The sequence below is a fragment of the Dichotomopilus funicola genome, assembly GCF_033296635.1.
Source record: "Dichotomopilus funicola strain CBS 141.50 unplaced genomic scaffold C8A04scaffold_14, whole genome shotgun sequence".
Lineage (NCBI taxonomy): Eukaryota > Fungi > Ascomycota > Sordariomycetes > Sordariales > Chaetomiaceae > Dichotomopilus > Dichotomopilus funicola.
In genome coordinates this window covers 153,606-174,886 of record NW_026944035.1, presented here as the reverse complement: position 1 = coordinate 174,886, position 21,281 = coordinate 153,606, and the positions used below count along the sequence as shown (strand labels likewise).

General features: G+C 54.9%; 8 protein-coding genes across 8 annotated transcripts; 2 read left to right on the top strand and 6 right to left on the bottom strand.

Annotated features, from left to right (window-relative positions):
- Positions 1–433: 433 nt before the first annotated feature.
- On the bottom strand, positions 434–1,872 carry C8A04DRAFT_35640 (uncharacterized protein; the record flags this gene model as incomplete). The annotated part of the gene is made up of 2 exons (XM_062783243.1): positions 434–780; positions 846–1,872. The coding sequence occupies 2 exons, from the start codon at positions 1,870–1,872 to the stop codon at positions 434–436; spliced, it is 1,374 nt and encodes a 457-aa protein (XP_062638968.1).
- A 289-nt stretch (positions 1,873–2,161) lies between these two features.
- On the bottom strand, positions 2,162–3,292 carry C8A04DRAFT_10495 (uncharacterized protein; the record flags this gene model as incomplete). Its single annotated transcript, XM_062776600.1, has 3 exons — positions 2,162–2,577; positions 2,623–2,850; positions 2,941–3,292. The coding sequence occupies 3 exons, from the start codon at positions 3,290–3,292 to the stop codon at positions 2,162–2,164; spliced, it is 996 nt and encodes a 331-aa protein (XP_062638967.1).
- Positions 3,293–3,846: 554 nt separating this feature from the next.
- On the bottom strand, positions 3,847–5,694 carry C8A04DRAFT_10458 (major facilitator superfamily domain-containing protein; the record flags this gene model as incomplete). The annotated part of the gene is made up of 1 exon (XM_062776588.1): positions 3,847–5,694. One exon carries the CDS (start codon positions 5,692–5,694, stop codon positions 3,847–3,849), a length of 1,848 nt encoding a protein of 615 aa, XP_062638966.1.
- Positions 5,695–6,876: 1,182 nt separating this feature from the next.
- Positions 6,877–8,065, bottom strand: C8A04DRAFT_10522 (uncharacterized protein; the record flags this gene model as incomplete). The annotated part of the gene is made up of 5 exons (XM_062776613.1): positions 6,877–7,064; positions 7,129–7,356; positions 7,423–7,524; positions 7,588–7,936; positions 8,015–8,065. The coding sequence occupies 5 exons, from the start codon at positions 8,063–8,065 to the stop codon at positions 6,877–6,879; spliced, it is 918 nt and encodes a 305-aa protein (XP_062638965.1).
- A 1,181-nt stretch (positions 8,066–9,246) lies between these two features.
- C8A04DRAFT_35637 (uncharacterized protein) lies at positions 9,247–11,191 on the bottom strand (the record flags this gene model as incomplete). The annotated part of the gene is made up of 3 exons (XM_062783242.1): positions 9,247–9,941; positions 9,993–10,074; positions 10,151–11,191. 3 exons carry the CDS (start codon positions 11,189–11,191, stop codon positions 9,247–9,249), a joined length of 1,818 nt encoding a protein of 605 aa, XP_062638964.1.
- A 1,441-nt stretch (positions 11,192–12,632) lies between these two features.
- C8A04DRAFT_26590 (HMGL-like-domain-containing protein) lies at positions 12,633–14,746 on the bottom strand (the record flags this gene model as incomplete). The annotated part of the gene is made up of 13 exons (XM_062779983.1): positions 12,633–13,040; positions 13,094–13,200; positions 13,256–13,308; positions 13,363–13,417; positions 13,470–13,497; positions 13,557–13,690; positions 13,745–13,927; positions 14,007–14,022; positions 14,097–14,197; positions 14,259–14,266; positions 14,348–14,399; positions 14,463–14,553; positions 14,678–14,746. 13 exons carry the CDS (start codon positions 14,744–14,746, stop codon positions 12,633–12,635), a joined length of 1,305 nt encoding a protein of 434 aa, XP_062638963.1.
- A 1,716-nt stretch (positions 14,747–16,462) lies between these two features.
- Positions 16,463–17,632, top strand: C8A04DRAFT_26589 (NRDE protein-domain-containing protein; the record flags this gene model as incomplete). The annotated part of the gene is made up of 1 exon (XM_062779982.1): positions 16,463–17,632. The coding sequence occupies one exon, from the start codon at positions 16,463–16,465 to the stop codon at positions 17,630–17,632; it is 1,170 nt and encodes a 389-aa protein (XP_062638962.1).
- A 1,537-nt stretch (positions 17,633–19,169) lies between these two features.
- C8A04DRAFT_26588 (uncharacterized protein) lies at positions 19,170–20,771 on the top strand (the record flags this gene model as incomplete). The annotated part of the gene is made up of 1 exon (XM_062779981.1): positions 19,170–20,771. One exon carries the CDS (start codon positions 19,170–19,172, stop codon positions 20,769–20,771), a length of 1,602 nt encoding a protein of 533 aa, XP_062638961.1.
- Between the last annotated feature and the right edge of the window lie 510 nt (positions 20,772–21,281).

Here is a 21,281-nt window from a genome sequence, read left to right as displayed (position 1 = left end):
GTGAGATTGGAAAGGGGGATGATTCGATTGTTGCGCTCAAATCAGGAGATCGGGAGATTCCAACTCCAGTGAACTCCGTGGCTGATAAAGACCGATGGGAAAGAGCGGCTTTCCCCTGCACTTTCCAAGCAGCCCAGGTCAGCTCAAGTCTGCCCTGCCTTTGCGCGCTCCGGTTGCTCGCAACTTCCCCGGCAGTCGGTCCCTGGCGGTGGGGACGCACGTGATGCATCGGCACCTTCCTTCGGGACAAGATGTCTGGGTGGCCAATTGTCAACAGCTGTCAAGTTCTTGGCACGTTCAACCACCGAGGGGCCACGACAAGACGGCATACCCAGTTTCTTGTTCTACCTTGTATTTATTTTGTAATTGATCCATACGAGGGTATATTTTACATCGAAACTTTTGGATAACACGTAAAATTCCCCCACAGCCCTCACTTCTTCAACGATGGACCTATTATCTTACCGCGACATGGGCCAAAGCCAACCCTCGACCAATCTGCGCCGGCGAACCCGCGGATTATAACCGTATCGCCGTCCTCAAGAAAGGTGCGCGTCCCCGTTTGCACTAACTTCAACGGCTTCTTGCCATTCTCAGTCACCTCAAGCAAGCTCCCGCTCTCATAGGACCCATCGGGCCCACTAATGGTCCCCGACCCAAGCAGATCACCGGTGCGCAGCGGACAGCCACCCAACGTGTGGTGCGCAATCATCTGCGGGAAGGACCAGATGAGGTACCGCGAATTAGTACGAGTGATGGGAGTCGTGACGCCCGCAGTGGCTGGTGAGTGTTAGGATGAGAAACCCACAAACAAGTTAACGAAGAGTGTGTGAGGGAATGCTTACTTTGCAAGTAGACTCGCAAGTTGATATCAAGAACATTTTCCGTATTCGCTTCACACAAATACGGTTGCAATGATTTTCTGTCGAGCTCGTGACCGGGCACGGTGCGGTACGGTTCCATAGCCTCGGCCAGCACCACCCATGGGCTAATAGTCGTGGCAAAGTTTTTGCCATTGAATGGGCCGAGCGGGACATACTCCCAGGCCTGCACGTCCCGCGCGCTCCAGTCGTTCAGCAAGACATAGCCAAACACATACTTGGCTGCCGAATCCACATCGACACTATCGCCCATTCGGTTCTCACTCGCGATGAAACACCCCAACTCGAGTTCGATGTCCAGCTTGCGCGTCGGCCCCGTCGACACAATCTGCTTTCCGTCCTCACCGACATGGGCGACCTGCCCTACGGGCCGGCGAATTGGAGTGTCTGAGACGACAATACTGGAGCTCCGCCCATGGTAACCGATAGGCATATGCAGGTAGTTGGGTTGCAGAGCGGCGTCAGGCCCGCGGAACAGAGTACCAACGGCGTGGGCGTGGTAGTAGCCGGCATAGAAGTCGGTGTAATCGCCAATGGTCATAGGTAGGTGCATTGCCGTGACTTCCGAGTCCTCAAGCAGCGCGGCGGCTCGCAGCGGCATGTTGTCACGGAGCACAGAAGGATACGGTGTTTGGGCGACGAGAAGCTGCTGCAGGGTGTTGCGCACTTTGGAACGGACGGCCCGGCCGAGTGCGGCGAAGGCGTTGAGCGTTGGCTGGGAGAAGACATCCAGTAGGAGTGCCTCGAATCCGTCGAATTCGTGAAAGGAGGGGAAGGGTCTGTGATACGGCCCTTCGGGGTGAGTGAAGAACACTTTGAGATCGAGTATATGGCTGCCGATGGCTGCGGCGACATGCGGCGCGGGATCGGACTTTGTCGACACGATACCGAACGGCAGGTTGTATATCGAGAAGTCGCTGCCCGGTTCGATGTTTGGGACCCATGTGTTTTTGCCAAGGTGGTTCGGGTCGAATTTCGAAGGTGACGCCATCGTAAGTGTAGAGTGGGGGGTGAAAAGGTCGGAAGTTAGAGTTCGTTTGGAGTTCGTATAGTATACACGGTGTAATCAGTTGATTCCGTCGTTTGCTTCCCCTTATATTATCGCGTTCGGCTCCTAACCGGAAGTGTTGTCGCCGCTGTCGTTTGACAACGGACGGCAGGCGGGGAACGTCCGCGATCCGATGCAAGCCGTGCCCCACCTTCCCCAATCCCCACGCTCCAGAGTCGCTTTCTATGCAACCGTCTAAAGCCAACTCCCCCACTCTCAATTTCTCAGTTCCTCACAAACGGACGCTGTCATACAGGCTCGTCAACTCCTCCAACTCATCCCCTCTCGCCCTAGCCGCCCTCCTCGCTGCCGTCTTCACCTGCCCAACCACGTCCTCCCTTCCCTGACCCCCCCTCTCTTCATCCCATCCATCCTCATCGTCATCATCCCCTCCCCTTAAACCAACCCCTCCTCCCCGCCCAACAAGCCAAAACGAAACCTCACACCCACCCTCCCTCAGCTCCTCCACACGTCTCTGCAACGCCTCCCACAGATCACGGTTCCCGTACCACCGCCCGCCGGGCCCACTGCCGCGATTGTTCCTCGGTTTGCGCCAATGTCGAGCTACCCACTGCGGCAGCCACCGGGTTGCGCCAAAGACGACGTACTCGAGGTCGGTGAGGATGATGACGCGGTGCCAGTTTTCGCCTTGGATTTGAGTTCTGCTGCTGCTGCTACCAGCAATGGGTTGACGTTGGGTTTGGCCCCATGGTCGAAATTCTAAGGCTGCGATGACTGCGCGGAGCTTTGCTCGGTTGGAGGTAGGTTCGGGCCCGTTTTTGTGGGTTGATTCTGGTGATGTCTCGTAGCGGAAGGCGATCGGGTCTGGGATATTGTCGGCGTGGTTCCGTCTCATCGCTGGGTTGGACAACGTTGTTGAAGTTCGTGAAGGGCGTGACGACGATGGCGAGGAAATTGCGGCTGGGTTCTCTCTGGCAGTGACATAGCTGGATGAAGAGGTGGCTGCGGTCAATGATGAGGAGGATGTGGTGGCCCTCCAGTCATCACCACCCCGGAACATAAACGCACAACCTCCCACCGGCTCGGTCAACTTATCTGCGTGTCGTCCGTTGTTGACACACGACCCATCTACTGCTAAGAGGATCTCCCGGTTGTTGAATCGGTTGACAAAACGTCGTACGCGTGCGGTGGATATGGTGCCACCAGTCTGTCGGGCAGGCGTTGACACAGATATTGATACTAGCTGAGGAGGGAAGTGAGCTTCGGGGGCCAGATCGGGATCGTGTGAGTGGAAGATGGTGGCAAGTTGAATAGCTGGTGGAGGACTGGTGTTTCTTCTGCTGCTGCTGGTTCTGCTGCTGGTTCTGCTAGCTATGACAGGGGTACAATGACTAGAGGCCATTGTGATTGGAGTTTACTTAAACAAGTAAAAAACAAGTGACATATATTAAGTTCTTGAAGTGAGTTAGGTATTAGCCGATCCGGTGCGTTCCAAGAGGTCGTAAGGGGCGAGAACGAGACAAAACGGTGATCAGGTGAGCAGTCAGATGAGCACCACCGCTCCCATCTAATAAAATACCAGCAATACTTCGCCAAAAAAGTATCTGTTCATCATCATCCTGTTCCAAAACGGCCCATCCTGGTATCTGGAGGGCCTCACTTGGCCAATTTCGGGGCCCGACCCGATTGGACCCGATGCCATGGAAGAGGCCCACAAGACGATGGATCTCGATGGTATCCAATCTGGTGGAATTGGAAACGGGATGAAAGACAGATGCGGTTTTGCCCGGCTTTATTCAAGTCGGGACTCGTCTAGTTATCAGTAATGTATGATGTGGTATTTCCAACTCGAGAGGGTATCTCCCTAACTCCTACGGACTGTCTAAACATGCAAAGATAACCGCCCTCCCAATCATTTTTAATAGACTTTCCCCCTTTATTCTATTTCTTTCCCCTTTACACCGCAACCTCCTTCTCGCCAGTCTTTTCCTGCTGGAGCCCTTCCGTATGCACGGGCGCCATCGATACTGCCGGCGCATCCTGCGCCAACGTTTGTTCGTCATTCAACTTTGGGTTCCGCAACACAGCTGCAAACGCAATCAACGGAACACACAAGCAGATACCCGTGATAGTCAGCAGCCGCTGCGCGTGCTTGTACGATTCGATGACAGCCTGGCGCTGGGGCGTCCCGATGGGGTACTCGTCGATGAACACAAACGGGTTGGCATAAGCCAGTGGAGCGAGCGTGGCATTGTTAAAAGGGGTCAGGCGCTGGTCCAGGTCGTTGGGGAGGACCTGGGTCCAGATGGCGCCCGACACGGCGCCGCCAAAGGCGGACCCGAGGTTGTAAGTGGCGAGGTAGAGACCCGTCATGACGGCGAGGTGTTCGTGCTTGAGTGCAGCTTGGAGCGAGGCCTGCGCCGGGTAGGGGAACATGCCGCCTGCAAGACCGAGGACAACCTGGGCGCCGATGACACCGGCGCGGTTTGCGGTGTCGGCGTCGCCGCGGTAGCGGATCAAGAGGCCGAAGGCGACTAGGAAGAGGCAGGTGCCCGCGACAATGAAAACCTTCAGGCGGCGGACGCGGTAGACGATGAAGCCTAGGATGCAGCCGGATACGACGCTGAAGAAGCTGTAAAAGGACGAGACACGCGTCGCGGTCATGGTGTCGAAGTCGAAGCCGACGGTCAGGACGGTGAACAGGTAGTCGCCTTGCATGTACCAAGCCCAGTTTAGCAGCAGGGCGATTCCCAAGGCGCCCCAGACGGCACGGTCGCGGATCAGGTAGAAAGGCACGAGAGGGTGCGGGGCGCGCAGCTGCCAGAAGACGAATACGGGGATCGTGCAGACGCCGACGATGAGGGGCGCGAGTATGTGCGCGGCCGTCCAGGAGGACTCGAAACCGCCCGCGACGGTCATGGGAACGAGGATCAAAGCGAACACGGCGATAAGCAAAATGATGCCGATCACGTCGAGGCGCCAAAATAGGTCGATGAGGAACTCGCCCCATGGTGCACGCTTGACGGAATCACCGTACTTCTCCATGACACCCTCGCGACGGGCGCGGCGGCCGACCAGCGCCAGACTGATGATCAGGGGCATGGCGCAGACGGGGTAAATGATACACCACATGCCGATGCCCCAGTGCCAGTCGGTGACGGAGAGCACAGCATCAGAGACGTTGCCGCTGACCCAAGTGGTGATGAGGAAGGGCATGGCGGGGATGTAGCTGAAGATGAGGCGGGCGCGAGTTGACGTGATATCGGCAGCGATGACCTCGACGAGCAGCATGATCATGGTGTATCCGATTTGGTAAATGATGGCGCCGGCAGCGAAGGTCGAAACGTTGGTCGAAGTGGTCTCGACGATGGTACCGACGACGTAGAACAAGACGGATAGGGCGACGAGCTCGGCACGGCCAAATAAATCGGCAATTTTTGCCGAAGTTGGCTGAGCAGCCGCTGCGATGACGGCGCGTAGTACATTGACAGTAGCTAGCAGCGAATGCTGGTCGAAAGAGGCGGTGGCCTTGGGCTGGTAGGTGTATCGGAGCACGCCGTCGAGCCCGTAGGCAAAGGCGACGAGAAAGACGCCGAAGAAAATGAATATGCGGTCACGGGTAGTCAAGACGGAGGCCAGAGCCTCAACGCGGCGCACACCAGCTGACTTTTCGTCGGTTGAGATCGAGCTACGGCTCGCAACGTGGTCGAGAGGCTTGCCGTTGTCGTCGCCATGACCAGCAGGATCAGCGCCGGGTGTCTCAGGCGCATCCAACGGGATGTCGTTGCTCTTGTTGTGAGCCATCGCAATGGTGTTGGAGGGCGACGACGACAATCAACAGCTTCCAGGAACAATCCAGGCACGTCGAAGAAACCGTGCGTTGTAGAGGTGGGGGACTCGCAGCGGCCGGTTGCCCGAATATAACTAGTTATTTGTCTCACAATTTGAGAGGAAGGTTCCCGGAGTGGATCGTCCCATGCAGCGTCCCACGTGGAATTCGGGAATCTCTTCCCAGAACCACAAGAACCTACGCAAAGTTTCACGGTTTCACCCGCAACTGTTCCCCGAGGCTTGGTGGGGAGGAATCCTCGTGTCACGTTTCGACATGACAACCCACGCCTTGTCAAAAACCCCCCCAATGGCTGCTCCTCGGCGCCCGGAAACAACCCCAAAAAGGGGGCTTCCGCCAGGGACATCAAGGTAACGTTCGCCGCGCCCAGCCTTGATGAGCGTGCGACTCCAAAATTTGGCCGCAAGAAGCCAATGGATCTAATCAGATCCAGCCGATAACACAGATCCTTTCCAAATCGGGCCGAATTAGCAGGGGTGCCGGCTCCCTGGGCCCTGGTTCGAACTCGCGCCATTGAAAATCCTGCAGCGAGTGGCGGAGGGAAAAGGATCTGATAACAAATTTTTGCCGACAGCGGGCGCCATGTTCGGGGGTCCCCAACCGTTTTGCACGCGACCGTCGAAGCAGGCCACCAGGGAAAAAGTCGAGGAAGACGGGATTCTCCGGCAAGATCAATGTGAAGGGCGAATGGTCCCCCGAGGAAGTCACGACCAACTCACCGAAGCCCGTTCTGGCCAAGACCCGCTTGTCAAATTTTGACAGTTGCCGCGCATTTTGGAAGTTGCGAATTGTCAAAAAGTCAGCCGAGGTTGTGGAGATGTCCGGGTTTGGTAGGCTCAGGCCAGTTCCTTGGCTTTCCTCTTTGAGAAGTGACCGTTTTCATCAAATCGGCCTGGAAAGAAACCCCCAAAACTTTGGCTTGGTGGACGGTGAATTCTGGTTAACATATTGGCATGGTTTCTTGTTTATTTCCTACCCTTCACCTTCCCCACTGCCTCTCACCTAGGTTGGCAGATGCTTCAAACCCAGAAAACCCCGTGAAGCAAATGGTTTAACCCTATTCCACACATCAGCGAATTGACACCCTCGACCAATTCCAGGACCAGCCCAAACGGCTGACAATATTCTCGACGAGCTCAGTCGGACAGCCCAGCTTCTTCCTCAATTTCCTCACGGCTTGGTGACCACTTGTCCTGGAGCGCTTTGTCAAGCGTCGGCCCATAGACGTCCTTAGGCCACCACTCCCCCCAGCTAGTGAGGAAGATCTGCTCCGGGTCCTCCGGAATATCATCGCGCGTGAACGCATTGAGGATGCTTTGGGCGCCTAGCTACTGTTAGCCGTTGTCTCTCATCAACCAAACCTATCAGGCAGCCCGAAGGACACTCACCTTCAGGAACCGACTTCGCATCTGGCAGCGAAGGCGGTATCGTGACCCCGGAACCCCGACCAAGCCCAGTGCCCGGGATAAAGCCCGGCGAGACGGCGACGACCTCAACCTGGCCCTGCAGTTGCCGCCGCCACCAGTGGGCGCCAAGAAGCTGCACAAATTTGGTTTGGCAGTATGTCGTCATGGGCTCGACGCCCGAGCCGGCCTGGAGCTCCTTCTCGAGAACCCCTATCAAGCGTCAGTCAGAGCCATGAGCATGGGGTTTCATATCAGCAAGATCGCCGGGTCCCGTACCTGTATCGGGCACATTACGGACCGCTCCGGACGACACTACTACTACTCTCGACTTGGACTCGATCAACTTCTCGCGTAGTAGATGCGTCAGGTAGTGCTGGGCTGTAGCGTTTGCCTTCCGCGTTAGCAACCACTATAAGACCGATAGACGGGGCGACGACGCACAGAAATGATTGACGGTCAATCCTTCATTCCATCCCCACGGCCCCGTTTTCTGCCCGCTTCCCGAAATAGCGGCATTCAGCAACAGAAAGTCCAACTTTTTCTTCTCGCCAGCACCAAGCAAACTCAACACCTCACTCGCAAACACCTTCGTCCCCTTCAGGTCCGACAGTTCCAACGGCAGCACCGTCACTTGATGGCGCGCTGCGTCATACCCGAGTCCGTCGAATGCAGCGCGGGTGTTAGTAACGTCACGCGCTCCGAGGATGATGTTGTATGCTGCCTTGGGAGGGAAGACCGTCGGGGCGGGTAAGTGCTGGGCGAGCAGGAGCTGCTTGATGACCTCAAAGCCCTATGAATCTGGTCAGTAATAAAACAACAAGGGGCAAAGTATAATTAACAAAATAAGCTTCTGCAAGCAGGCTCATACTAGGCCGGAGGAAACGCCCGTCGCGACGATCGTTTTAGTCACAGTAGCCATCTTGTTTTCGGTAGGACAGTGAGGTAGGTAAGTGTGTATGAGCAAAACGAAGAGTTGTTCGTTTTCGTCAAGGTAAACCCGTCTCGTCGAGCAAGCCTTTTATTTATGTCTTGCCGTTTTGAGTGAGGAGTTCCCCTCACATCGATCACCGCCTTCAAATGACATCCTGTGGACAACCAACCCCGCTAAAATCCGGGTCACTCCGGACCTGTACATTAACTCCGTGATCCTCCACGCTCCATCCGCGCAAAATACTGTCGAACCATCCTTCGATTATCAATCACGGTCTCAAAACGGCCTAGGTATGGTATCGTTTGGGAGTTGATCCCGCTTTCGCTCGGAGACATATTTGCATAGCTCCCGAAAGTCTAGCTGTTGAGGGTTCCGTATTATGTCAGACAAAGTCAATTGCGCGGTGGGCGTCAGCCTGGATGCTACCAGCCCCCGCTACAAACTGTAAACGGTCTTGACGATCAAATGTTCATACAGTCTTAATGGAAGTGCTTACAAACCACATGTGTGGAGATCTCGATCTTAATAATGCTGAACGAGGCCAAGTGAGTTGCTGCACTACAGTATGTGAGGCGACGGGAAATGAACCAACCCCTTGAGTGAACGGTTCAACTGCAATATCATGTTCAGCAAGATATTCCCATGTTTGATGCAAAAACACCAGATTTGTTACTGTTTAGTATCTTGTCTCTGTGTCTTTAATGGTATAAAATATGAATCGGATTGGGAAACATTTCTCATAAAACTCATGAAATATAGGAAGCCCCGACGCATCTTCACTCTAAGATCTCCATAGGCTGAACATGCTCTGCAGAATTAAAAGATCCTTTCCGTATCCTAAAGAAAGTCAAGCAATTCCCGTCCGGCGGTTTAAGTCAAGGTCGCTAGCATAGCTCTCATCAACTTCGGCGGGGGTCCTGTAGCGTGACGTAAAACGTATTAGCAAGGTCTGCAGGTTCGAGGGATATAGGGATATTCGAAATGTCTAAAATAGAAGAGAAAATGGTAGGAAGAATGGAAAGAAAAATGCACATGAAAGGGAGGGAAAACAACAAGAATGGGAAAAGGGCAAATTAACAAGGTACAAAAGCCGCGCAAATGATCACGCACCATCATTCCCCCTCATCTACTACACCACCCCCCTTAACAACAACAACACACAAAGACGATCACCGATACTTCGGCACACTAATAGACATCCTACCTCTTCTATCCCTCTCCAGCCGTGGTCCGGCCCTCGTCGGTTCCTCAATCAGCTCCACATCTTCTTCATACAGCACCAGCTCCCCGGTACTCAACCGCTCCGCACGCACCAACTCCGCGCCGCGGCTCATACTGCGGTGCCGACTGCGGGTCCGGCTGTGTCCGTGCCGGCTACGGTCGCGCCGCACAAGTCGCACGTCGTCTGACTCGTAAACGCCGCTGTGGCGGGATCCACCAGCTAGAGCGACCGGGCCGACGGGGACGCGGCCGGAGACTTCACGCGAGCGATCGACGACGAGGGTTGTTGGGGGACCGTTGGTGTAGGTGTCGTAGGAGGAAGTAGTGGTTTCGTAGGCGTCGTAGGAGGATGTGGTGTAGCGGGCGGGTGACGGTTCACGGAGAACGGTGGTTTTGACCACCTCGACTGGGGAGTGGTGGTCGTGATAGTCGGTGATGTACGCGGGTGGGTGGGCATCGATGATGACTGGGGCAGGTTGGCCGGGCTGGAGAGGGGGCGGAGGGGGGAGGATAGGGATAGCGGGTGCAGGAGAGAGGGCGAGTGTGGGTGTGGGAGTGCTCTCGTAGATCTCGGTCCGGCGCTCGATGCGCTCCTCGATGAAATCGGCGCTGCTGGGACGGGCGGCAAAGATTTCTGCCTCAGCTGTGGGGATGTTAGCAGAAGTGTTAGCAAGGGTGATCGGGGGGCACTGACTCTTCTTGTACTCGTCGCTCAGCTTCAACAAATCATCAATGTTTTTCTGCCCAAGAGCCTTTTGCACAACGACCACATTCCCCTTGTTTCATAGTCAGCAATTCGTCCTATCATCACATTCACAATCTCCAAACTAAACAGGGCAGATATCGACTCACCTCCTCCGTATAAGGGTACCCAATCTCAATCAACGCCCGCTTCGACACCAACTTAGCGGGAATACGGGTCTTCCCTTTCTTGGGATACTCGCTCTTAGCCGTGAGTGTCGTGCCCCCATCACTCGACGAACTACTCGAGCTCGACGATCGCCCCCGTCTCCTACTTCGAGTCCTCGCCTCGCGGCTTCTCGTCCGCCGCTTTGTCCTAATCGTCTCCGTCTCACGCACCCTTTCGGGTGGGTATGCTCTGAACTCCTCGTCTCCATACCGATGAGGGTCCGATATCTGGATATCTTCAAACGTCTCCCGCTCGGCATACCCCCGCGGCGGAGGCAGCGCCTTGGCGCGCGGGAGCGGGATATCCACGTATGTTGGCGGACGATAATCCTCGCGGCGAGCGGGCGGGCCGTACTCCTCGCGCTGCTGGTCGCGCTCCCAGTACCGCTTTGCCGGCTTGCGATCAAAGGTATCCAAACTCGACTGGCGACGCACCAAGCGCGGAGGGGGTCGACTAGACACAACCGACGGCGGCGATGGGCTCCGGCGCCGACCCCTTTCTTCAAACACCACGCGCGATCGTTCGACCTCCAGCTCGCGCTCTGGCTCGAGGCGATGCCGAGGCGGCGACGCCGGACGACGCCAGTGCTCGTCGGGCACAGGCAGAGGTGGCTCTCTTCGCGGTGGGGGTGGAGACGGCGAGAAACGCCGGCGCGGCGGGGGCGGATCGTCTTCGTACACCACGCGCCGTGTTCTCTCGCGCGACCTCTCCCGTTCGCGGTACATAACCCGGCTGTCGTCATCGTCGTCGCGATATCGTTCCCCGCGGGGAGGTGGGCCCACAGACCGGGAGTCTCTCAAGGGGGGACCGGGAGGAGGGCCAAGGGAGCTCGGAGGTCCGCCGCCGGAGCGCCGTGCGTAGACATGGTCATCGTCCTCTTCGAAACGCTCGCGCACTTCGCTGTAGCGGTCGTAGCCGCGGTCGCTCTCGATTTCGCGGCGATCGCGGTCATAGCGGTCGGGGGGTGGACGGTCGGAAGGCATGGCGTGTCGGTCGTTCTTACGGACCGTCGAAACCTCCGTGTTGTGTAACCTGGACTGTGCCGCGTTGTATTGTGTTCTGGTGTTGCGCCTCGTGGGAATCGTTTGGTGGGGAGGAGGTCGGGTCGAAAGGAGGGGTTGTGCAGGTCAGGTGGGGTTGCAGCAACCAGGAAAGTGTGACTGCTACGCTGGTGAAGCTCAACGACTCGGGTCTGGCAAACTCAAATCACCCTCTGTCTGTAAAAATAATTCAAATTTGGATACCATTCAAGATGGAGATTCATAATTTTCCGATGCGAGTTCAGACGGGCATGTGTTTTGACTTTTCATCCCATGCCATTGCATTCCAAGATCTTGCACCTGATGACGACACAGATCGAAGCAAAAGCAGGGATTTCCGATCTGCTTTTTCATTGGCTCGCTTTCTTCAAGACCCTTGCTCGCTTCACAACATGCAGAGCCGAGAAAACTTCCTGCGACTTGCCCCACCTTTCTTCTTTTGTTCCATCAACACCATCATGTACACTAGTTACTCCAAACGTCTAAAACAATTGCCGGATACAAGGCCCCCTAAATGGGTCGGACAAGCAAGCCCCCTCTCTTCACCTGACACCATTCTTGTTATCAGTGACAGTGACCGTTGAAGCTACAGGTGCTCTCATATCCACTATGTAAAAAGGGTAGTTCATCGCCAGGGATAGCCGGCAAAAAACAAAAACATACAACACCGGGGATTCCCCAGTCGTCACCGACCTGAGTACTAGTCCAGCGATCAGCAGTTTGACTAGGGGAGAGCGGACGGGATCCCGTATTTTCTACTGTCTATGGTCGTATGTGATAGTTTGGCCTCCAGAGTCGCCTGAAGAATGCCCGTGAGAGGAAGTGCAGGGCAATGCGCATGCCCGCCATATCCCGGCCCCACGAGGTCGATTCCTGGGGCCACCACCGAGTAGAGTCCATACATAATGGTGTTCGTAGCCACCTACTGAACTTTCTCCTGAGCGGAAACGCGTGGGAGAACGACTGTAGGCGGTGAGCGTTTTTGGGTTTCACTCCTTTGGTTGGCTTACTGGTTTGTTTACCTGTTGTGGCTTTTTTTTTTAAGACAGACAGGATTATTGACTCGTCGAATGATCCCAACTAGGCGTTTTCGATACTTGCAGCCAACACGCCGTCAGCTCGGAAGACATGCAGAATACCGAGTTAGATCAAGACAAGTAACGGTAATAGACGGGGACACACGGTTTTTATTTCCCGCCTTTTCTTGCCATGCAGAACTTTTTTGTTGGCCCACGGCCTGTGCAGGATGCACATATATGAAACGAAATATTTATAAAGAACCATTGCCAGTTTTCCCCCAATCACAACTCCGAAACGATGTGGTCAAGCGCGCAAATGTAATCCACCCCCCGTCCAACAGCCCCCGATTCCTTTCTCGTTGGGTCTATTGTACGACCTCGACGGGAACGTTACCGTTTTCTGGGACAGCGTTGTTCTCGTGCAGCGTCAGGTGGAAGCTGCGGATGATAGAATCCGCATCATCAATCGCAATCGGCCGCACGTCAGCCATCGCCTTGATCTTGGCGGTGACCTCCTTGACCTGGTCATCCGTCATGACGAGGCCGAGCTGTCCAACTCTTGTCTTGACGGCATTCCAGCCAGTCAGACGCGAGGCAAAGTGGACGTAGCGAGTCAAGCCAAAGTCGGCGGGGTTGAGAATTTCGTAGGTGCTGGGGTTGTTGAGGATGGCCTTGGCATGGATGCCGGCCTTGTGGGTGAAGGCACAGAAGCCGGTGATGGGGTTGTTGAACGGAGTGTTGACCTCGACAGCCTCGGCGACCATGTCCTCAAGCTGGGAAGCGCTTAGCGGGATAAAGAAGGAGGATTTCTAAGCGTGCTACCTACCTCCTTGAGCTTGTGGAGCTTGTACTTGCCCTTGACATAGTCAGGGGAGCTCACCACCATGCGGGCAAGAAGACCGCCAAGGGGCGTGATGCCGTTACGCTCACCAACTAGAAAAGAAGTGTAAGTGATAAATCATGAAACTTAAGGTTGGGAGGGACTTACTGCCGAGTACACTGGTGTCGATGTGGGTGGCACCAGCCTCGAGAGCGCAGTAACTAGAGTCAAGTCAGCAAAACCTCCCTCGGTGGTGCGTCGGGTGTAGGACGTACGCATTCGCAATACTGCAGCCGGTATCATCGTGGAAGTGGGTTTCAATGTCACAAGCTAAAAACTGTCAATACTCCAGGCAAGGAACACCGTGATTCCAGAAACATACAAACGACGCCACGAAGCGTCCGGACGAGCTGTTCGGTTAAATTAGCAACTAGTAGCATTCGGGGGAGTCTAGTGTGCAAACACATACGTCGTAGACCTGTCTAGGAGAAGCGCAGCCAACAGTGTCGGCAATACCAACACGGTTTACGCCAACCTTGTCAACCGCCCGGTATAGGGAAAGGAGGTCGACTAGATCGGAACGGAACGAATCCTCGCTGGAGACTGCGAAGTGTTAATTCGAGACCGAGGTTCTTGAGTTGTTGGGCCGTGACTCACAGCGCACTTCAAGCCCCTTAGACTTGATGTACTCGATCACCTCAATGGCCGTCTTCTCGATGTAGGCCATGTCCTTGCCATGGCTGTGCTCTCGGAGGAAACTAGACGTGCCGATGACAACGTCCAAGCCGTCCACACCAGTCTCGACAGCGAGCTTGGCATCGCGCATATCACATCGAACATCTTACGCAGAGTGTTAGCAGCTTGCGGGAGTGTTTGGTGTCTGTTGTGCCGGGGATGATCGCCGAGATCGGTGACTCACGTGTCAAAATCTTGGCCTGTGGAGGTGTTAGTCGGCAATTCGGGATGTGTCTTCGGAAGAAAGCGTAGGAAATTAGGGACGGATGCGCACCTTCAGGCCAAGCTTGCAAATGGCCTCGCAGTCCCTGCGCGATTGCTCCGACGCAGCCGGCGAGGTGAGCTCGATGTAGTCGACGCCGAATTCATCGAGGGCTACGGGACGGGTGGTGTCAGTGGTGGTGGGGCGGTTGAACGGGGGAACTTGTTAGCATACCCTTGGCACTGTTGTGAAGTCAAAAGGTTAGCCAAAATAATTTTCACGACCCTGAGAGCTTGCGCCAATTGGTTCAAGAGGGCACCCACATCTTGATCTTGGTCTCGGTATCGAAGTAGGCGTTGGCAAATTGTTCGCCCTCTATCGAAGAAAGTCAGTGGGCGGATCGCGGGGCAGCATCGCCTGAGCTGGGGGGCAACGCACCACGCAGCGTCGACTCGATGATCTTGAACTTGTTGACATTGGACAGGAAGTCGCCCACAGGCTGGTATGGGCTCGATCGGAAATGCGCGCCCTATGATCACACCAAAAATGTGAGTATTCTTCTAATCATTCGGTCATTGCGCACGTTGGATTGCTGGCGTGGTAGGATCGCATGGGCAAGAGTTGATAAGAGGACGATAAGAGAGCTTCTGTACATTGTTCGCAGCAGCACCGCTTGTGCCATTGGCACCGTTTGCGCCGTTTGTTCCGTCTGTGCCGCACATTCTTGCTGTCGTTCTTTCCGTCTGGTTGGTCTGGGACAAAACTTCTACAAGAAGAAGGAGCAAAAGTCAACTTTGGAGAAAAGGGAAAGTGTTCAAGATGTGAGTGGAAATGAGAAGAGAGAAGTGGGCAGCTTCCCGATGTCGCTGAAATACTTGCAATGGCCCCTTGTGCCCCTCCCAGTCATTGTTAGTGACTCAAATCAGATTTTTTTTCGCCCGGCACCTGTAACCGCAGCAAGAGGTTGCCCCGCAGTGGCACTCAAAAGACGTCCAAGACGGCCCAAAAAGCTTTCGCTTTGATTGGACAATCCTCTGAAAACGGCTGTTTGCATCACGTCACAAGCATGCGCAGGCATTTTTATCCGCCCATTTTGTCGAGATTCAAGAGATCTACCCGCTAAAGAGTAGCATGAGTGTGGGGAGAAAACGGCCCAGAGCAGTAGAATCGTATCACTGTGACACAAGTCGTCCCCGTACGTGCAAGACGTGTACCACGCCCTGTGGAGGACAGAGGAAATCCCTGGTTTGTTTCTTCCTGGCGCCGCTATTTCCAGATCCGTCTACAAGTTGGAAGGACCCTTGAGTGCCTGAATCGCGGCTGCTGTTGGAAATGCGGGGCGTTCCGCGGGTTGTGGTTGCCGAGTGTCGTGTGGGAGGTTGCAGCTTTTCCTCCTATCAGATTCTCCCAATTAGGTCCCTGTGCGCTGGCAATTCTCCTGAGAAATTAGACTAGTAGTGGAGGAAGAAACTTTCCATTGAAAACGAACAAGACGGATAATGTCTGATAGCAGTGGACGCGACTATTCTCGTGACGTTCGGGAGTGTCCAGTCCATCTTTTTACATAGTAAGTAGCTGCTCGGCGTCCCGTTCACCCACCCACTCTCCATGTGCAGTGTAGTAAGCAATCCCGCGTTCCCACCTGGAGTCTCGGGCAGGCTCTCCTCGTCAGAGCGTGGGGCCTATTCTGTTAGGGGTCTAGTGCGGTGGTGCATTGGTCCGTGCCTTTTGCCCCCAAATCCGGGGTCGGAAGAGCCCCATGGAAGTTGGTCAGTCTCGAGTCAGTGGCCCCCTGCGGACTGCGGTCAGTCGCATGGAGTGGATGAACACGATCTTTTGGACGAAGTTTTCTGTTTCCCATCCTCGGAATTCATGGAGATGGTTGGCCAGACTTAAACCCTAGTAATGCCACGCGCTCCCCGGCGTCGACCCAACTTGACAACTTGCTAGTGCCGAGGACCTGCCGACCCGCTTCGGTCCGATGCCGCTTCTGCTCCGACATGGCTGTCTTGACAAAGACCTTCGCATTCCAACATTCGATACGGTGAGCTCGCCCTCGCACTGGTGCGTTGTCAGGTGACTGTTCGTGGTGCCTGGACCGGCCCGAGTGTTGCCAACACCGCGTTGTTCGCGTGTCCAAGAGCCTCGAGTGGTCTGATCCCACCAAGAGTCAGCGCGGAAGGGGCCGCGACTGGCCAGAAGCCGGCTGTCGGGGCCGCTATAAGTTGAGCAAGCGGTGCCCAGATCGCAGCAAGCAGATTTTCACGGTTTACGATCGACGCTTTCCTATCCACCGATTCCGAAGGTCTTGACATAACTGGTTTTTGGTTCCTACCATACTATTATCCTCCATCTTCGCATTCGTTTCATCATTGGACGTAGCCCTGTACCCCTATTCCGATACATATCCTAAATTGAATCATAAACTTCCGCCCACCATGTGCATCGTATTAATGACCACGGCGCATCCCGATTATGCCCTTGTGGCAATCGACAACCGGGATGAGTACATCCTCCGTCCAACCAGCCGACCGCATTGGTGGACGGCCCGGCCCGAGGTCGAGTCCCGGGTCCCGAACGGAGGAACCACGAACGGCACCAACGGGAAGGGCAGCACCAATGGCAACGGTAGCACCAATGGATTAGGAAAGGGGAGCCCGGCTGGGGAAGTCGAAATTCTGTCTAGCCGGGACCTCCAAAGAGCGGCACGAGGAACATGGCTGGGCATCACCAAGGACGGGAACTTCGCCATCTTGACCAACTACCGCGAGGCGATCACTGACGTCGCGGCACACCCCGTATGTGGTGTCCGTAGCCGCGGGAGCATGGTGACGGCCTGGCTCAGGGCAGACCCGGCCGAGACGACCGAGCACTTTGTTCACCGGATGCTGGCCGGCAACGGCGTGAAGGGCGTCGGCGGTTTCTCCCTGATATGCGGCAAACTGCGCAAGGCACAAGAAGAGAAGAACATCGACCCCCTGTCCATCATATCAAACCGCTGCGATCACGCCGGACAGGTTCCTTGGATCTGCGGCCAGCGGGGGTCTGTTTATGGGCTCAGCAATGCCATCTATGTCGATCAAAACGGCGGATTTGACGAGGAAGAGAGCAGCTTGTGGCCCAAAGTCCAAAAGGGCAAGACCTTGCTTAGCCAAACTGTGGCCGACGCCGTTGCATCTTCGTGCAGCGAGACAGAGTTCATCGCCTCCTTGTTTAAAGTCCTGGACACCGATGACTTTCCGCTGGACCACAGCACCGACGTCGAACAGGCCGTTCGATCCCTTAGGAACTCAATTTTTATCCCACCCCTGGGTGGTAAGGAGCGCCAGCAAGAAATGGAAAAGGCCCGACAGCATGGTCGCGACAATCACAATCACCCACCCAGCGCAGAAACCACAGAAGCCGTGGCCCGGCCGGATGAGGTGAACGGGTTCGAGTCCGGCCTTTACGGGACCCAGCGGCAGACCGTTATCCTAGTCGACTGGGATGGCAATGTCACGTTCATAGAACGTGCGCTGTGGGACAGCCATGGAAATGCGATCCCAAAGGGAGAGGGTGATGAAATCTTCAAGTTCAAGGTGGAGGGCTGGGAGGCTCGGGTAGAGTAAGGGCTGGGGTATATTTCATTGTTTCTGCCGATGGGAGTTTCTCAACGTTGGATTGGCACCTCTGGCTGGAGTTGGCGTTGGGTGTTGGGCATTGAGTCAGGTCCTGGTTGTGCATCGGCTCGGGAACCAATATCGTTATTCGGCATCTTTACAGACAGAGCATGCATAGGTGTTATTCCTTCAATGGACGTTCAAAGGACACAGAACACAAGGGCCATAGGTGAATCCTGGTGACCTACAATGCCTGAGGCAGGGCAATGCTTTCGTTCTTGCTTCCGTTCCTGCTTCCGTCTGTTATCGTATCCAGGCCGGGTGCGATTACTTGCCCACATAGCACTCCACGGGCCTTCCTTACTTTCGAAATCTTTCGCCTTCTGGCTTCCGACTTCCGGAATATTTGTGATTCACTTAACCCTTCTTTTTGTTACCCTTTTAATCATCACCGCCTCCCTTTGACACTCTGCGCCGACCTCACGGGAATCATTCCCGTAGTTGCGCCTACTTCGGCAGGTGCTATCAAGTACACTTGCCTTCACTGTGCTTCCCATAATAGCGAGAAGGAAGGTTGGTGTTCATTTCCCCTTGAAAGTCACGAACCTATGCTCCTTACTGTGCACACAACATTCTCTCCCTCGGTACCTCGAGTCTTTACCCGTGCTCCCAACTATACCCAAACAGCCCTACTATCAACACCCGTCGCCCCATCCTTTTAGTTACCCTTACCATTCAACACACCACCATAGAGTATTGTTCTGCTCGCTAACTTGCCATGAGTTCCGGATCGAATTCAAGTGTCAGGAGCTCCTTGGCCAGCTCCTGGGAAGATCTCGGCTCGATCAGTACGGATACCACCCCCGAAGACGAGTGTTATACCTCCGATAAAGCGTCCGGTTTGGCACAAAGGGCTAGATCGTGCTTGAAACAAGGAGCTTTTGTTGAGGATCCTGTTGGTGTTGTAGGGCCGGATGTGACTGTTGCTCAGGAGATAACACCATCCATTTCCCTGAGTCGTGCGTTTGAGCCCTGGACCTCGAGGACGTGGCTGTTGCTGATTTCAAGCAGGTCTCCTCACCCAGGAATGTGGTAATCTTTCAGATCATTGCAACGCGAAAGCCAAACTTGCGTCGAGGAATCTTGCGACACACAATCTCTTGAAAGTTCCCGTTGTCTTGGAAGAGCAATACTGCTCCTTGAACGAGGAATCCGAGGATTCTGACGACGCTGAATCTGTGGTGAGCCAGAGCGCCGCTCTCACCAACCCGCCGGAGGTAACCATTGATGGTTTTGGGAGTCTGCTCCTCCTGTTTGGCCAACTATCGTGGGGTTCTATCTGCGTGGTGGCGGCCATCACTGGGTCAACAATCAGAGTGCTGAAGTGCTCCCTTGTTTCCGACTGGGTCATTCTACTTCAAGTCCTCGAGGTTTGGTTGTCGTTTGTCTGGCATATCTACACCGCGCTGCTTCTCACTTGGTTTGTCATTGTCCTCAAGGTCTTGTCTGTTATCAGTTGGGCCTTCGGGTTTTTCCCCCACAGAAAATGGCCAACTCAGAAGAACAAGAAATCAGTCGGAGTCAGATCCCACGAGCGCCTGCGGCGCAAAGACATGGCTCTACCGGAACGTTCGACTTTGGCTGGACGCCAGTAATGGCCCGTGGCCGACCGAGCAACGGCTGCCCCCCAGTTTCGTACACCGGCCGCGGCTTTAACTCTTCGTCCTCCTCTGCCAACAATAGCAACAACAACAGCAGTGATAACGCGGGATATCTAGAGCCGAGGCCGGCGGATGCCATATCACACCCTAGTCTGAGAGTTGCCAAGTCCCGTACATTCAGCAGCATCCCAACCCTCGCGCCATCCTTTTCCGAGGGGCCATTCTATGGCCAAAGGAAAAGCTTCAGTGTGAGCAGGAAACCTCTACACGCCTCGGCCGGCCCCACTTACAACAACGTTGAGAGCTTCCCATGGACTTCTCAGCATCCTCGCAACCAACAGAGCCCGGACAGGCAGGATGGTCTAACACTTCCTGACCCTTCGACAACGTCTCCCCCTGACGCACCAATCGATCCCAAAGCAGTGTCAAAGGCAATGCCGGTACAATATTGGGCTGGCCGGTTCATGTCTCTTTACGACCATCTCTACAACGAACTGCTGGAACCCGATAACCTAGCTCGACTCTGTGAGACCCCGGCAGGCAGCTTGGCCCCTGATACTGGAAACAAAGCCTCCGCGGCAGCACAAAACAACCCTTCAATATCCGCGTACGGGGTTCCCCGCGCCATGCGGGCTGATTACCGTAACTCCGGCCATACTAGTGGTGTACCTCCACCTAGCCGTATCCCCCAATCTGCTACTAGCAACGCCATTTTGCAAAGCTCGGCCTACAATAGCAGGATGCCAGGCCTGGCGTCCCATTCCCAGATCGCCCACCCCACCTTTCAGAGTTTGACAAGCCGCCATCCCCTCCCGACCATGGACGAGAACACCATCCCAGAGCATGCCCCTGCTGGGCTCACCTCGGTCACAGACGAGGCCGTCACCACCATACCCTCCCAGGATAAGACAACCCATACGAATAAAGTTTCTTTGGGACAGGGTGGTGGTCTTCATGACAGTGATGACGTCCGGGTTCGACGCATATTTGCGCAGCTCAAGAAGACATGTGTGACCGACGAAGCCTTACTTTCATTTCACAAATGGCAGATATTGTATGCGCGAAAGACGGGCCGAACATTCGATTTCTTTACCGTTGTGGATACGAGCCCCAAGGGCGCTGCTGCAGGTGGTGCCGGCTCGGGGGCTCCTACACTAGGCGGTCAGGGCCAGCCATCCAACAACATGACAACGACGGCTGAGGATACCGGGAAACGCGGAGCTGTCCACGGGCGTGGGCATGAGTTTGGGAAACGGGGAAGGGAGATGGTTAAACGAATCAAGAGAAGTTTGATGGGCGGCAGCAGCACTGATGGCAGCACCGGTAACATCGACGTAGCTAGAGAGAGAAGGGTGAGCAAGGCAGATGGTGGAATGATTAAGGAACACGGTGAATCCGAGAAGGGTTACGCAGCCGATCTGGACAGTCCAACCGCTGATGACAAGGAGAAGGGAAGGAGGAACACGAAACGGTTCAACTTCTTCTGACGGGAGTTGCGTGGCCTAAGGGTATGTAGGGCGCTATTCAGCGTTGAGGATGGGTTGTTTTTGTCAGGCTAAGACGGCGGTGTTGGAGGTAGACGTTGTTAATAAGGTCTTGGGGTTTTACACAGTTGATACATACAACAGTGTTGGAGAGAAAAGTGTTTGTATTAGTTATAGTTGCAATTTGGACCCTTGTTTTGCGGCACGAAACATGGACGACAGAATACCTGAAGTGGTGATCGTTGTTAAAATAAACAAGAACGAGTAGTCGTCAAACCTCGTTTGCTTCCTTCGTAGGTGAAGGGCTCTGGCTGATTTACTTACGCCATTAACCCTATGGAAAAGCATTGCCGCACCCGATACCTCCTTCTGGGTTCCTATAATTATGAAATCTTCTTTTCAACGCCTGATAACTCCTATCCCATGCATGTGGCATACATCCGACCCGAGATGCCTTCAACGAAAGCAGCACTGATCCTCGTCCCCTCATTTCTCCTCCTTGGCTGCCCAAGC